General features: G+C 35.7%; 1 protein-coding gene across 1 annotated transcript in view; it reads left to right on the forward strand.

Annotated features, from left to right (window-relative positions):
* ATP13A5 (ATPase 13A5) overlaps positions 1-17,076 on the forward strand; it is a 109,531-nt gene extending 92,455 nt beyond the window's left edge. The window contains exons 26-30 of the mRNA XM_011383325.1: positions 4,690-4,864; positions 7,305-7,507; positions 12,825-12,913; positions 15,205-15,285; positions 16,816-17,076. Of these exons, the coding sequence (XP_011381627.1) occupies positions 4,690-4,864; positions 7,305-7,507; positions 12,825-12,913; positions 15,205-15,285; positions 16,816-17,076 (809 nt within the window). The remainder of the gene's footprint in view (positions 1-4,689; positions 4,865-7,304; positions 7,508-12,824; positions 12,914-15,204; positions 15,286-16,815) is intronic.

The raw sequence follows: 17,076 nt of genomic DNA on the forward strand, positions 1-17,076 counted from the left end.
TTCCCATCCCTACAAGCTCAGTCATCCCACAGGCATATCGTTTCCTGGTCAATTTTAAATATTAAAATGATCTCATCTTCAGATATGAAAACTCCAGGTATTGTAAATTAACATTTTGTATTTCCTTTCATTCAAAGCTTTGCTTCCTTTATATCAAACCTGACTTATGGCTTGGAGTGAGCAGTAGGCAAGAAGTTCTCTACTTTCCTTGCAATGGTCTCTACTTTTCCATTGTCTCTACTTACCTCCACTCCAACACTGCTTCAGGAAATATGAGAGAACTTTTTACTTAAGCTTGTCAAGTGCCCTCTGACAAGTATCTTAAATTCAGGCAATTTGCATGGAGCTCATTGGTGAGTTCTTGGGTTCTTCAGAGAATCCCTGTGGTTTGGTCTGGACTAGACCTCTCCCTGACAACAGTGGTGCTCTCTCTCTCTGACTCCTCAGGATTCCTTTCAGCAACTGCCTTCTAGTGCTACACACCACAAAGCCTTTTTCTACTGCTGGAACCTCTAGCCCCAGGGGACTGCCCTACTGGGCAGAGTCCTCTCAAGGACCCTCTAGCTGGGCTAATTCCCATAGCTTCTACTTGACCTATCAGATTGTGGATGTATATATAGCTTGTTCTCACTGCTGCAGTATCTTATTCGCAAATATTTTGGAGAGAAAATTTATTTACCTAACTTGAATCCGATGCCCACCACTAAGCCAATTATTTCTGTGAATGAAGGTGGGGTTGTGTAATTCAGCTCTATTTAGGCCAACCGCTCCATATGGGAGGAGGCAGTGTCCAGAAAAGGAGACAGTAGGAGAGGATTCATGCATTATATAAATACTTCCCTTACATAAACTCTATCAGGATTTCAATAACTCCTAACATTTTGGGGGGGGTCTTGGTTCCCTTGGAGAATCAGATGGAAGATATAGATCTTTTCACCTTAAGAATCTCATGATGCACACTCAAATTTTGCTTGTAGTTTAGGTAAGTTCACAAGCCTCCTGAAATTTAACTTCCGTGACTTTAAGTGTCCATAATATAAATTAAGCCAACTATTTAAGAGAAGTACATCTACATTATGTCCAAATGAGGCTGAATAATTAAAAACTATACCTTGAGAATAGGATGTGCAACTGCTAAGTCCTCCCATACAGCGGGCCTTGCACTACATTCAGTAAAGGAGCAAACATGGAATGAGACAGGTTGTCTTCCCTCAGGGAGCTCGCAGTCCCCTGAGTGCTTGTGAAAACAACTAGATTTAATGCAAGACTCTAGCAGCAATCTGAGTAATGTGCTATGGAAACTCAGAGGAGGTAATTATTTTATTCGGGAGATTAATACTGAAGAAAATGTAACACGTCACATGTTCCTCCGCTTGCAGTCTGATAGCGTATATCACCATCATCATTTTAAGGAAACCCGGACAATTCAGAAAAGCTTTTCTGGCTGCTGAGAAAAAATACTTCTATCCAAGCTTGTATTTCAGGACTCCTCATTTTATCCTTTTTAATGCATGAGATCCATACCACTGCAATATGCCATAGAGCAGAGAATATGGGGCTTTACAATCAGCCAGACTCGAGTTTACATCACCACCCTGTCATTTACTCACTGTGGGTCTTTAAACTAAGGACTCTACTTCACTGAACCTCTGTTTCTTCACCTGTGAAATAGGAGATAAAATATCTATTTTGCATTCCTTTTGAGGAAATAAATATAACATTTAAGAAACACTAACATGACCTCTGAACCCTCATAGGGGCCCTAAAATGGTAGTCATTATTTTTATTTTTATCTATAGTCAGATATACAGATTCGATGTTGTAAAGTGTTAGAAATTTCTAATATGGAAAAAGTTAAAATATCCTTTATGTAAGAACTCTGTAACAATCAGCTATTGCCACAATAATGCTGCATAACAAACCATCCCCAAAACTCAGTGGCTCGTAACACTAATTCATAGGTCTATAGTTTGACTGTCATTCAGCTGATCTAGGTGGTCTTAGTTGAGCCACTCTGCTTTAGGATGTAGATCAGTTGGTCTTGGTCTGGACTATAGGTTTGATACAGGTCTGCTCCATATTTTTCATTATAAAGCTAGGCTTAATGAACAGACCTGGGCATCTTCTCACTGCAGATCTCAAAAAGCAGAGCAGAGAGCAAGCCCAGCTGTGCAAGCAGGCCTCAAACCTTTCTTAACATCCCTTTGACCAGAAAAAAAACACATAGTAAAACCAAAATTAAGGGGTGGTAAAGTCCACTCTGCCATGATGAGTCCAATACTTCAATCTACCATAGTCCTTGTATAAAAGAAAAACCCAAAACTCAATGAGCATCTGAGAGACAGACGGCCGAAATGAGAGAAGCCAGATACACAGATGTAATTACATCTCTTCACTACCCACAGCCTCTTTAGGAACTTTATAGCCACCTTCTACTTTGAATAGAGGAGTATAGAGAGAACTTCAAGCACTACAGCCTCTGTCTGTCTCTTTGAACACCAAACAGTCTCCTTGTACCCTTCCTCAGCACTGACCACAGCCCACATTCTGTGCCCCTCAGTGACTTCTCACACCACTACCCAGGGTAGGACCAAATTTCACAGGCCGCACTACACTGTCCTCACTTCAGATACCACTGTAAGTTTGGGAGTCTCCATGCCATCCACACTTTGACTGGCTGGCTACAAATATGGGGTTTCTCACTACTTCAGTTTCAGTAATTCACATCAACAACTCTCAGAACTTAAGAAAGTGCTGTAAATATGATCACATTTTTATTATAGCAAAAGGATACAAATCAGAACCAGCCAAAAGGAGAGACATATAGAGCAAGCACTGGAAGGGTCTCAAACATGACACTTCTATTGTCCTCTCCTTGGGGAATCTGTTTGCCTCACCCTCTGGCACATTGATGTGTGACAATATGCAGAATACTACCAAATAGAGAAGGAAGCTCACCAGAGCTTTGGTGTCTGGAGTTTTTATTGGGCTTCCATTACATAGGCATAATTGATTGAATTATTGTCTATAAGGTCGAACTCAGTCTCCAGCACCCCTTCTCTCCCCGAAGATCAAGCTGATATCATCTGGCTAGAAGCCCCAACTCTCCAATTACATGGTTGATCTTTTTGCCCTGACCAGCCTCCATCCTGAATCATCTCCCTAGCATAAACTCTCTCAGGCCCACCATGAGTTGTCTCGTTAGCATAAACTGTCAGGGCCCACCATGAATAGCAAAGACACTCCTATCAACTAAAGAAATCTCAAGGATTTAGAGGATATATCCCAGGAAGGCCAGCCAAATTCTTTATTCTAAGAGTTAAGAGGTAACCTCCCGAAAACCTGGGACAAAAGTCAGACAAATCCTTTATTACACAACCCATTTGTGTCTTCATTGGACTTCGAGCTCTTTGAGAGCAGATGAGATGTCCTTCTCTTCTCTGCATAGCCCACATCCTCTAGCCCAGCACCCTCCTGGGGAAACATTGCTTAAACTGGTAAAAGTAAAGGCTTAGTCATAGAGTTTTAGAATGAATGAGCTGGAAGAGCCTTTGGAGACCGCTTAAATTCCAGTGCATTTACTTTATTCATTAGAAAATGAAAGACCAGAGAGTTTATGTGATCACCCAGCACACACAGTGAACAAACTGAAGGTATACTTCAGAGTTTTATTTTCCCAAACTGGACACCCATTTACCACTGACCGCTCCCTACATGCATGAACACAAACTTAAGTATACATACCCTACTTTCTTTCTTACATCAAAGAAACCAGTGATAAGCTATGAAAACAGAAGAGGTAGGTGATAGATATAAAGGCAAGAACTGAAACATGACTGTGATATAAACCATTAAATGTCATGTATCTAATTTCTGACCTTTCCATGCTTCTTCTCATCTCTGCCCTCAAAAAGTACATTCTATTTTCATCAGCTTGTTAGAATGTATGGCTTCTAAGAAGGATGTAGTATTTTTTTTGTTTTTTGGTAGTTGTTCTATTCAATGTCTGCCCATTGCCAACACCTTACATTAAAAAAAATCAATCATCGGATCAAAAATTCTATAAAATATTTTAATACTCTTATCTGGAAGCAAGATTTTTTTATGAGTTCTTTTTCCTAACCAAGTCTAATGTGCTCTAGCAGTTCTACATTTATACACTTATTCAGGAGGGAACAGAATACACCTCTAACATCTATTCTGGTACACACAAGTGCTCAGAGTATTATGGACAAATGAATAATAGAGTGAGCATTTTAAAAAAAAATTCCAGCATATGAAGATTAGTCGAGTGAGATGCCTTCTTATCCTTATCTTAACTCTCCACTTTCTCATCATCATTAAGAGATAGTGCTTACACACATGGAAGATCATCTTCTATGCTTACATACCATTCTTGGTCAGTCTGGTTATAGAAAAAAATATTTGCACTATGCAATATGGTAAATGTATTAATTACAGAACTTTTGAATCCATTACTTTTTGTTTCCGAAGGTGAAACCAAAGCATGAAAGAGACAAAGGCTGATAGCATTAAATATGCAACTAGGAAATGTACTTACCTAGATGTAAATTCTCAATTTATGTGTGCTGAATCTGGACCCTAATGCAAGACTCAAGATAACATGCTTCTCAATTTTTTATTCTCAACAGTGAAATTGTAACAGGGAAAAATGCATTTGTCTTTCAGTGAGTTTAACCCATGCATACCCAAAGTTGGCTCCATACCGACCAGCAGGACAGCTTCTCTCTCCTTCTTTGCTGTTCTCAGTCTTTTTGAATACCTGTTTCACTTGCATTGTGCAAATCTATGCATTTCTGTCTGTGAAGCAGCAGCCCTGGTACTGTGAGGTCTACAAATACAGGTAATATTCAATTTCTTAGTTTTCCTTTCTGAAGGTAATACAATGAATACCCAATGACATTGTACAACTAAGTTTGAACATGTACCTTCAAATTTTAACTAACAAAATTTGTGTCTCCACACTGTAAAAAAATCAGTGGTGAGATGGAATACAGAACACAGTTAGTGGAGTCCTGGGGTGGGCCACATGGAATGAGTGGAAAAAGATCTTCTTATTGGTTGTTGACGTATGGATCTAATAGCTGGTTGATTGAATGAATTTTTTAACTCCCTGGTGATTTAGATATTATACAGACCAGGGGTCAGCAAACATTTCTTACAGAGGACCAAATAGTAAAGAGTTTGGGCTTTTTTAGACTAGATGGAATCTGTTACAACTACTCAACTACTCTGTTGCGAAAAGCACCTATAGACAACATGTAGACAAACCATAGACCACCTGCAGACAACAAGTGGGCGTGACTGTGTTCCATAAAACTTCCTTTACAAAAACAGTTGGTGAGTCAGATCTGGTCTATGGGTTATAGTTACTGGGTCTTGATATATAAGAGATTTGCTTAAATCGGTTTGGGTTTTTTAAATGAATCTTAAAATTAAGATTAGTTGATGGCATCATTGTTCTGATTGAATTGAACACTAGACTTTGGGCAAGTCTCTTCATCTCCCTGGGCTTTAGTTTCTTTAGCTATAAATTAAGGGTAAGATGAGGTGAACTATGCTATAGATATTTTAACTTTATTTTTCTGACAAAGCCTGCTAGGCCTCCAAAAGGAAAGACAAGAAAAGAGCTTCTCTTTTTGAAGCTGGGATTATACAAACTCCCCTTTATTCCACCTTGATCTCGAAGGCATCAGAGCCTCCGGAATCAGTAGATAACAGATTGAAAACTACCGAATGATGTCTAAGATTGTCATTTGACCCAAATTCAGAAATACAAGTATTACTTGAAATAGAAAATTCATTTTTATTCCAAAACCAGATTATCCTCCAAATTGGAGTGCATGTATTCGGAAAAGTAAAAGTCTGTTGAATCTAGGCAACAACACTTGTAGCCAAAAGGGTAGTGAATGGGTAGTGAATGGGTAGCCCTGCCTCAATCACTGAGTCGTTATGCCATACTAACCCTCAACTTTCTCATGTATGATGTAAGTATATTGGATTAGACACATTTGGTATTAAATCCTGTACTCAAGCCTTTTAGTCTATCTGTCCTCTTTGTGCAAGAATGCCTTATGACTACTGATTGTTTCATTAATATATTCAGCAAACATTAACTGGACATCTCCTAAATGCAAAGCACATTTTGGGACCTTAGGGAGCCAGGGATAATAAGACTTAAGTCTTGCATTTAAGGTCACAATTGGAAAATGAATTTTAACTATAAACAGTTATAATAATAGTAAAAAGTTTCAAGCCAAACAAGAATGTTAATGGAAACTAATTTGTATTTTGATTATTGAAAAAAAGAACATTGCAAATAGAGCAGCGAGAACTGGGAAAGCTCATATCTCAAACAAATATTTTTCTGAGAAAATATTATATAACGTCACTGTGTTATGTGCTATGGATTTGTTGTAAATTTAAGTAAACAACAACAAAAAATAAAATCAAAAGAAAAATTCCACATTCAGAGAACTTTTATCCCAGGGATGGAAAATAAAAATAAGTAAACAAATAATTGCAAAACAATAAGCTAAATTCAGCACTAGCAGGAAGAATGAGGACACTAGTTATATTTGCCAGAGAAAGTAAAATTTCAGATAGAGTGATGTTAGAGAGAATAGCATATCTGACCTCAGAGGTGTGCAAATAGTGATATTTTGGGAACACTCAGGGAAAATTCTTATATGCTTAGAGTATAAGGAACATGGGAGGACTGGCAAAGATAAGGCTGGAAAAGTACATTGAGACCAGAATATAAAGATTTCTGGGCCTGCCTGAGATGTTTGAACTTAATTTATTAGCAATATAAAATCATAGACACTCATAAGCAGGAGAATGTTATGTTCAGATCCTAAGGAAGAGAGTGGATTAGAGTGGGCGGACTCAAACTCAGGATCCATTGAATGAGGTTTACATTAGTCCAGAAAAGAGAAGACAAGAAACACACGCACACGCACACGCACTCACATACACACACACACGCAAGGTTCTTTTACCCTGAATTGAAAGGAATTCCCTAGAAAATTGTCATTCAAGTCCTTTCAAGACAGATCACTTGTTCTAAATGGAATGTTAGACAAAGAACAGTCTTGACTTCCTCTGAATTTTATTTCTGCTTTGTCGTTGCAAGAGGTGAACAAAATATGTCTTGGTAGTTATTAGCTGGGCCGGTTTGAAAGCTGAGCTCCCATGGTAGTGATTAGCTAATTTTTTTTTTTTCTACCTGCTGGATAAAAACAAAATAAAAAGTTCCATAAATGCTGGTGATTCTTTTGTAGTGAATGCTTTCTGGACAACCAACATAATTTCTCAACAAATATGAGTTTGGAAAGAAACTGGACTGGAAATGCAACTCTGATCCCTGGTTCAATTTTAAGTTTTGAGAGTACCACGTTGTGGCCCATCGCCACCATCAACTGTATCACAGTAGCATTTATCTTTTCTAAGGGAAAGCCGTTTAGAAAACCCATCTACACAAACTGTAAGTATATGAAGTATATTTCTTTTAATGTTCTTTTCTACTTTCTCTTCCTCCTCAGAATTGAAACTCACTTGTGAAGTGATTGTCTGACAAGGAAACAATTGCATTGCTCTCAAATTGAATACTGAATGCTAATTTTCATAGGTGATTGAGTCCATGGGCAGAAACCTGCTCATTTGCCAATAAGCACATGCATTATTAAATGGTCACATGAGTCCTGTCCTATTGTGAGTCATCAAGAATAATTTTAAGCACATCTATATGTGTCCAGATATTTTGATGTAAAGGCTTTCCAACCAATGCAAATACAACTTGACCTCTTAATAACTATAACACTGAGCAAGTTACTTTAATCATTCTGTGCATCTCTTTGATCACCAGTGAGGATGAACATATATTCATGTTCTTAGCCATTCCCTCTCTGAATTGTCCATTTACACTTTTTACCATTTTTTTTCTATTGGGTTACTGTTGTACTTTTTATTTATTTGTATAAGCTATTTATTCCTTTATGATTCTTTTCCATTGTCCTCATGCACAGTTTTTCTCATTGCAAAATCATATTATCATTTATTTAGTTTTTAAATTTTCTTTAATGCTTTTTAAATTTAATGGGATATAGTTTCTTTAATGCTTTTTAAATTTGGGATATAGTTTGAGATAGAGATCAAACTAGTTTATCTAACCAATTGTAAGTTTCTCCAGCAGATTTTACTATTTAATATTACTTTGGCCACTTATTTTTCAACTGAATGTAGTGTCACATTATTATACCTATTTATTATTTTCTCATATACATAATTTATATTATGTAAGTTTATATTTATATGTTATATACATATATTAATTTATATATAATTAATATTTTCTAGACTGTCTTTTTTGTTTGATTGATGCCAGCCCATTCTTGATCTCCCACTAAACTTTAAAAATTATAGTTTTATAATAAGTTTTACTAAGTAGTAAGATTGGTATATCCTTATTACTCTTCATTTTTCAAAAATTTCTTACTTTTCTTTCTTGTTCATTCTTCCAGATAAACTCTAGAATAAATTGTCAGACTTTTAAAAAACCTCCTTTGAGAAAAATTTGTTATACACTTTAGAGTTCACTTTTAAGAAATCGTCACATCTCTCCATTTGTTTATTCATACTTCTTTTTATGTCTCTTAGTAAATATTTGTCATTTTCTTTATTATAGATCCTGCACATTTATTTAAGAAGCTAATCATATGTTTTTTGTATATTTGTTTATATTGTAAGTGACTTTTTCCCATTATATTTTATAATGAACTATCACTAATATATCTGAAAGGTATAGTGTTGTTCTATATTCATTTTCTCTCCCAAAATCTTTCTGAATTTTGCTATTAATCCTCAATTTTAGAGTGTTTAAAAAGATAATTATTATCATCTGCAAGTAATATTGTTTCTTCTTTCTTTCCAATAGCTAAAATGTTTATTTATATTTTCTTAGTGCACAGTTCAGAATTTCTAGTACAATGTTAAGTAATAATGGTAATAACAGATAGTTCTCCTTAATAAAAATGCTTCTAGTAGTTTTCACTTGTAAATATGATTTTGATATTGATTTGAGGTAAGCTACATCATGTAAAGAAAATATCCTTCTATATCCAGTAAATCAAAATATGTTTTAAAATCTAAAATGGGAGATGAATTTCATCAAATGCCTTTTCATCACCTACCGAGATGATTATACTTTTTTCTCCTTTGACCTGTTGCTATAATATATTAGTAATCTTATTAAACCTCCTTCATATTCTTGAGCAAATTCTACTTATTTGTGATAGATTATAAATTTTGGTGAATTATATTTTATAGTTTTTAAATATCTATGTTTTATATGGGATTGGTCTGATTTTGTGTGTGTATAGTGTTTTGTTAGATTTGGTATTAAACTTGAGAACTCTTCACATTTTTCTTCCCCTGAAAAATATTTTGTAGACAATTTGCAAAAACTCAGTAGAATCATCTGGTTTCAAATCCTTCCTTTGAAAGAATTATTATTAAAGATTAATTTAGATTAAACTGTTTTTAAAATAGCAACATTTTTTACCCAAATAATCCCTATTTCATTGAGAGTTATCAAGTTTTTACATAGGATTTTGGGTAGCGTTTTCTTATAATTTTTAATGCTTTTACAACTTTTTTACTGTCTTCTCACCCTAATAACATTTATATGTGTTATTTTTTATTTATTTTTACCAGACATGTATTTTTACTGATTGTCTTTAAAGAATCAGCTCTCAGATTTAATAATTCTGTATGCTTTTTAGTTGTTAATTTATTTTTTATTCTTTTCCCTCTTCTTACTTTCTTTGAAAAAAATTTTAATTTTTCAATTTACTTTAGAATTTATGTATTTTCTTTTATTCTTATAAAATTAGACAAGCATTCTAGATGCATGATTGTAGTTTGGGTTGCATTTGTTACTTTTCATGTGTCTCTAATTGTGACTTAATTTCCTCTTTGACATAATAGTTTTCAGATTAGTGATTTTTAATTCTCAAGTGAAATAGGATTTTATTTTTATTCTCCTACTAGTTTTTCTCAATAGCTTATAAACGAACTTGATTTCCTTTTTGACCCAACAGAATTTTAGAATTTTGTTTTCAATATGTGTATCAGGAGAGAGTTTTAATTTAAAATTGGTTAATAATTTCTAATTTTATTGTCATTTCAGAGAATGTAGCCTGTAAAACTTCTGCTTCAGAAAATTTACTATAATTTTGTATATCGCATGGCATAAACTCTAACCTTTAATTTTCTAAATAAGTCATAGGTATTGGGAAATCAAGTCTCACTCCTATTCTTAAACTAAAAATGAACATTTACTATATTAAACCAGTTTTTAACAATTATATTATTTACATTTTTTCTGTTCTCATCTCCCAACTTTCCCTCCCCACCCTTTTTTTTGTATAGCTGTTTTGCCAAAGGTTTTGAGAGCCTGTTAAGATTTTTTCCTTTAAGGTTTGATTTTCTGTAAACTTCTTTCTGAATTTCTTATAATTTTTATTAATTTTGATACAATGTTTAATAATGTCCTTGGAGTCACAGCAAATCAAGATTCCTCTTTTTGTTTTAAAGTTCATCTCTTATAGTCTTTTTTTTATTGTAAATATATTTTACAAGAAGGATATATTATGTCAACTAGTACTTTAATTTAAATAGTAGCCACAAAGTCCTTTGCATAAATTGAGTTTATTAGAACTGGATTAGTTGCATCATAGCAATTTAAAGCTTTTGGCTAAACTCAAACCTCTATGTCAAACATAACTGATAATTTTAAATGAAAAAAGTTTTATAAACAAATATTCTAACCAATATAATCTTATAATAAATCATATTCTTTCAAAGTTACAAGTAAAAAGCCCTTGAAACTACTTTAAAATATACAAGCAATTTTATTTTAATATAACAGAAAAGTCTTCACCTTTCTTATCAGCCTTTGACAGAAGATAAACTTGTGATGATGAGACATAGAAAAAGTACAGGTTAAATTTCTATTAAACAGGGGTGAATATGCAGTAACTTTTTCCTTATCTAAAAATAACCTGTAATGGCTTGCTCAGGACATGTCTTCCCAAATCACCTGTATAAACAGAGTCCTATTCTTTCATCAATAGTAACTAACTAAGGAGGGCAACATGCACTTCAGTTCTTCATTATGTTTCCCAATCAAAGCTGAATTAAAGAAAAAAGCCTTGTCATTGTGCTTCCACACTACTCCTTTGTATACTAGCCTGGTCTGCTTTTCAGATCTTTAGTCTGAGGACAGTGGGATGTGCACAGCACTCAGCCCAGTTGTAATTTTGGAGCATCATCTTTCCAGCATCTGGATCCTTGGGCCTTAGAAACAATGAAGTAAATGAAAAATCCACATAGCCATCTCCTCGGGGCTTCTTAGCACCAAGATGTTCAAATTGCTTTATTTTGGAAGATGCAGCTCCAGCTTTTCTTCTCTCTGCCTCACACACTTGTCAAGCAAGCCTGGTTAATTCTTCTGGGAGATGCTACATCTAGTTGTATATATAAAGTGAGGCTTAGATGAATGCCAGGGTGGGTGTAGGTACATAAGGTGAAAACAAAGCTCTTGTTACTTCGAAAATTCATGTTTCTCGTAGAGGAGCAGTTGCCTCTGATTTGTGGTTGGTATCGACCTATATAGTTGGGGGCCAGGGGACCATCAACATTGGAATAAATGAGCATAAGACAAAACCTAGTTTGTTTATAAGTTTCAAGTTTGTTTATAAGTTTGTTTATAAGTATCGTTTATATCATGGCAACACTGATTATATGCTATTGTTTTGGCCTGGAGGTTCTGATCCTACCAAAAAGCATTTATAAAGTATCATCTATAAAGCACTTAAACGCTCTGATGGGCACAGGAGTGGATGGGGCTGGTGGGTAAGAACAGTGATGTTGGCATTTGGGGCAGGCTGGAGAGAGAGAGAACCAGCAGATGTGCATGCTAGGCTCTCACTCTTTCAATTCAGAGCCCACTTTCAAGTGGTTACAATCTAGTTAATACATAAATGAAGATCATGGAAAGCAGAGTGTGATATACACCATACTAAATTAAAAAAAAAAAATTGTAAGGAAGGACGAGGGAGTCTTTAAAGAGAAGGTGGTATTTGAACTGGATTTTTAATGAAAAATTAGAATTCTCCAAGACAAGAAGAGTACGATCTACACAGGTATTTTGTGAACAGAGGCACAGAAGCTTAAAAGTGTTGAGCCTTTGTGGAAGCAGCAGGCTTTTGGCTTAACTTTCCTATGCACATAAGGATGATAATAAGAGGTCAGTTTGGAAAGACTGATTGAAACCATATTGTGGAAGGCCTTGAATGTCAATCGAAGACCCTTGGACTTTATTCTCTAGGCAGTGAAGAATGAGGTGCTGCCAAGAGAACTGACTGTTTATCCATGCATGCACGACTCACTAGACACAGGGTGAGAAAGCATCAGGGCCTCTCTGGTGACCATTTACATGAACTGGTCACTGCAGGATGTCCCAGCCCCTCGGGACTCCTCAGTTGAGGTAACTCTTTTTATGGAATTCACTATAATACATTTATTAGCAGCTTTCTATACTCAGCTTTCAAAGAAAGATTTTAAGATATCACCTTTGTCTTGTAAGCATTAGAACATATTTTAAAACATATGAGAATATATCAAAACATCTGAAGATGTAACCTATATTTGCCCAACAAAGATAATTGATTCTGCAATGTGTGCCAAATTATGTGAAACATTCTTTTAGCATCTAAAAATAATGTTTGGTATTTCTTCAGATATATTCTCATTTCTGCTGATATCTGCCTTGAGCCTCACAGTTTTCATTCTGTTTTCTGATTTTCAAGATATATACCGTGGAATGGAGGTAAGTGGTATTCATTTGCACATCTGGCATGACTCCCATGTGCAATGGGACCATATTTGCATTGTAATTTGCAATTCAGTTATTACCATAGCCTCTCTGACTACTGAATATAGCGAGGCTATTCTCATTTACTAGAAGAGCAAATAACATATCTGGATCTCACATATGCTAGGCTCCAATTGTTTTTATAGTATTATCAATAGTATACATTTATCCTGTTCATATCTGAAATATTATGTTTAGATACTTCATTCTACTATGTTTGTTGTACTAATGCAACAAAAAAATTATTAATACAATAATTTTTCAAGTTTAATTCTTTAAAACATATAGTAGAAATCCTTCAAAATGTAGTTGTGAAGAGTGAGAAAAAGATTTATAAACTAATCATGTCTGTCAGAAATTGACTATAGGAATTTTCTTTCAGTGGGCATCATTTGATCCAGGATACAGTGGGTTAAAATTAAATTGATTAAGAAGTTAGTGAACCCAATTTTGGACCTAGCATTGTGGGAGAAATGAAGAACGAGGAGAATTGATTCAACCTCCAATCTACAATTTTGTCATGAAGATGAGCAATAACCAAGTGAAATGATGGCATGGCCACCTGAGGCCATCTATGCTTGAAGAAAGTATATAGATAGACAGAAGTAGGAAGAACATAGGAAGGAGGAGCTCTCACTGTGGCCTATGCTGTCATGGGAGGCTTCATAGAGGAGAATACGGCTTGACCTGGGTCTGGAAGGATAGGTTAGATTTTGCTAGGCAGGAGATAGGGGTATTCCCAACCAGGATAACAGCCTGGGCACAAGCAGAGAGGGCTGAAAGAATCTCTTTTGTCTTGGAAATGAAAAGAATGTAGGGTGGTAGAGACAAAAATCAAAAGCAAGGCTCGTTTCACAGAACACCTGCAAGCATGGCCAAGAATGAGACAGCAGGTTGCTGAATATGAGGAAGGCATGGATGGATGAAGGTAGCCAGTGAAGTTTGGACTTAATCCTGACAAAAGCAAGGAATCATTGAAGATACCTGGGCAGGTTTTTTAGCATGGTATTTAAAACAGGTTAATTAGATAATGGCAGGAGAACTATACGTGAGAGCAGAGAGGTGTGGAGAGAAAAGCAGTTTGGAAATGAAAACCTGAGCCATTCAACCATTTAAGAAACAGTATGAAGCTTCAGAGTCTGCTTGGCACTGGGTTATGAAGATGAGTAAGGTATGGTTACCACTCAAGAAGCCCAGAAGCTAGGAGGGAAGACCATCCATCATATAAGCAAATAATTCCAAAACAATATTATGTGTGCCTTCCAGGCCAAGGGATGGAGAAGAGACTTCACAGGTCAGGGCAGTGGCAGCAATGAGGGAAAGAGCCAGGTTCTTCGTTATTATCTGACCCATTGTCATATCTTACAGCTTTCTCCAGACAACTGTGCACCCAGTGTGCTGTATTTCACAACCCTGAGAAAGACTGTCTCCACTTGGGGAAAAAAATAGCAAAGTGTTACATTGAAAGAACTCATATCAGAATGGGGATGAAAATTAAAGATGAGCATTTAGACACTGTGGAGGGTCTGCGGTTTCAGTACAAAAGGCAGCTCAGTTCCTTTCACAATCAGCCATATTCCATTATTTTGGATCATAAAGGGGGCCATATAACCATTTTTTCCCCTATGAATGTAGCCATGGGAAGTTGTAGCTCTCACGCATGTTTAATAAGTGTATTTGGTAGTCAGTATGTATGCTTTAATCCTTAAAAGGAGATGGGTTGGGTAGGTTTGACTTTCATCAAGCCACTGGATTTAGGACTGGGAAGATTTGTTCAGAAAATATTACCTTCATTTCAGTTAAAATAAACTTGTACCTCTGTCTCTTGTGTTTACCCGTAGGTCAATTTTACTGAAAGAATAAACTCCAAGCAGATTTTGTTTGGGGTTAATTATAAGTAATACTCTTATTAGATAAATGATTTAATCTTATGTCCTCTTCCCTCTATTTGAAAAGATAAAAATGAAGAGAGATACATAGGCTCCAAAGCATCCTATCTCCTGTCTGTCATCTGGCAATTGAGGGAGCACAGGCCAGGAGGCAGTCAGTTCTCATTTGAATTCTGGCTCTGCCATTTATTTATTGGCTTTGAATCCTTGGGCCAGGCACTATAAAGTGATAAAAGATGTACCTACCCTCCAAGTTCAGAGAGTTGTTACAAATATAAAAATTAAGTAAGATAATTAATATGCATTTTCAAAGGGTTAAGTATAAAAAATTTAATAGTGGTATTCCTTTTGTAACAGTTAATCCCAACCATAACGTCATGGAGGGTTTCGATTTTGGTGGCAGCCCTCACCCAATTCTGTGTGGCCTTTTTTGTAGAGGTAAAGTAACTTCTATATGGCTCCTACTATTCTTCTGGGGAGATAAACAAGTAAAGGGTCTCATTCTCAACAGATGCTCATTTTTTAGTGCAAACACTTTTGTCCCCAACAGTGCTAGTTATGAAGAGTTTATAAAAACTGTCCATGTTCTGTTTGGGGGAAATGTTGGCGGGGTGATGATTTAAAATTCTTTGAAGCCCGCATGGAAATGCCATCAGAATCAGTAGCAAAGAAAGCAAAACATCAAATTAACTCTAATTTTGCCTCACATGAAGGCATTGTATTATACGTTTCCTGGATTCTCAATAATCTAGTAAAGACCAGACCAGGTGACCTTCCAGCTCTAAAATTCAATGAGACCTTTAAGAGTAAAGAGCTGTCTTCAGTAGGGCTTCCTTAATTAAGAGAGAAGGGAAGCCACTACTCATTCTAGTCAATTCTTACACTTGAAAGTCTTCCCTATAGCATTTCTCTTCTATTCAGTGTCACTAAATCACTTTATATACTCAGTAAAAGTGATTTAAGAATACTATCCTATTTTTAAAGGACAGTATTTTTTTTTTAAAGATTCATATATTGTAAGTTCTTTGAGAAAAGGGATCAACCAAATTTAATACACACACTCACACATAAATATCTCATTATATACAATTAGCATAAAATTTCGCATACTTTTTAACTGAGGAATTCCATTTTTGAGATTATATTAAAAAAAAAAATAACCCAAAAGGAGATTTTAAAAACCTTACATGTATGAAGGTATTCATCATGGTATTATCTACAGTGATAAAATATTAGACTTGACTCGAATCAAAAGTAGAGATGCTGCTTGTTTAAATAATTACACAGCAGCACAGTCAGCTTTATTTGTGAAACAAGGAAATAAAGGCTTACTTCTCTTAAAATAGTTATTCAGCAATTTGAAGAAATGTCATATGACCATTAAAATGATTGTTAAGAAGACTGTAGCTACAAATTGTATATGGCAGAAAGCCTAGTATAAATAAAGGTAGAATGCAAGATTTGACTAATTATTATAAATGTCTAAAAATCACATGCATGTGAACATAGAAAAAATAGAGGCTCTAAAATGGAAAACGAAATTGATTTGATTGCTAGAGTTCATCTGTTCATTCAACAAACCTTTATTTGGCACCTTCTACGTGGCATATGCCAGGTAGCAGTGATTTTTTTTTCTTGAGTTTTGAGTACATTATTGAGTACATTACCTAGTTATCATTTCAGTCTGGCAGTAAAATAATTCTAAGTGAATCATCAGCCAGGATTTAACTGGGAAATGAAAGGCTGTAAGCTTTCAGCAGATTTCTGTGAAGATCAGTATGCTCTCGCTTCTCAAGCAAATGAGCTGGGGAGCTGCTAGGCTTCATGGGAACTGCAGGAAGGAGAAGCTGCCACCTCAGCAGCAACGAGCACATCTCAGAGGAAGGCCTGGGGGGACAGGGGCAGTCAGGAGCAACCTGGCCTCAGATGAAGTGAATGATGGTTTGTTTTTTTCACCTTATTTTCCAGGATGCCATCCTTCAAAATCGAGAGTTCTGGCAATTGATCAAAAAAGTATTTGGATTCTATTCTAAAAGTCAGTATAGGAACTGGCAAAAAAAGCTGGCAGAAGACTCAACCTGGCCTCCCACAAACAGGACAGATTATTCAGACGATGGCAAAAATGGATTCTATATCAACCGAGGATATGAAAGCTCTGAACAGATTCGAAAGGAAAAACTCACATGGGAAGGCCAAGCCACAGAACAGCATTTCTGGACCAGACTGTAA

The sequence above is a fragment of the Pteropus vampyrus genome, unplaced genomic scaffold (assembly GCF_000151845.1).
Source record: "Pteropus vampyrus isolate Shadow unplaced genomic scaffold, Pvam_2.0 Scaffold14, whole genome shotgun sequence".
Taxonomy (NCBI): Eukaryota; Metazoa; Chordata; class Mammalia; order Chiroptera; family Pteropodidae; genus Pteropus; species Pteropus vampyrus.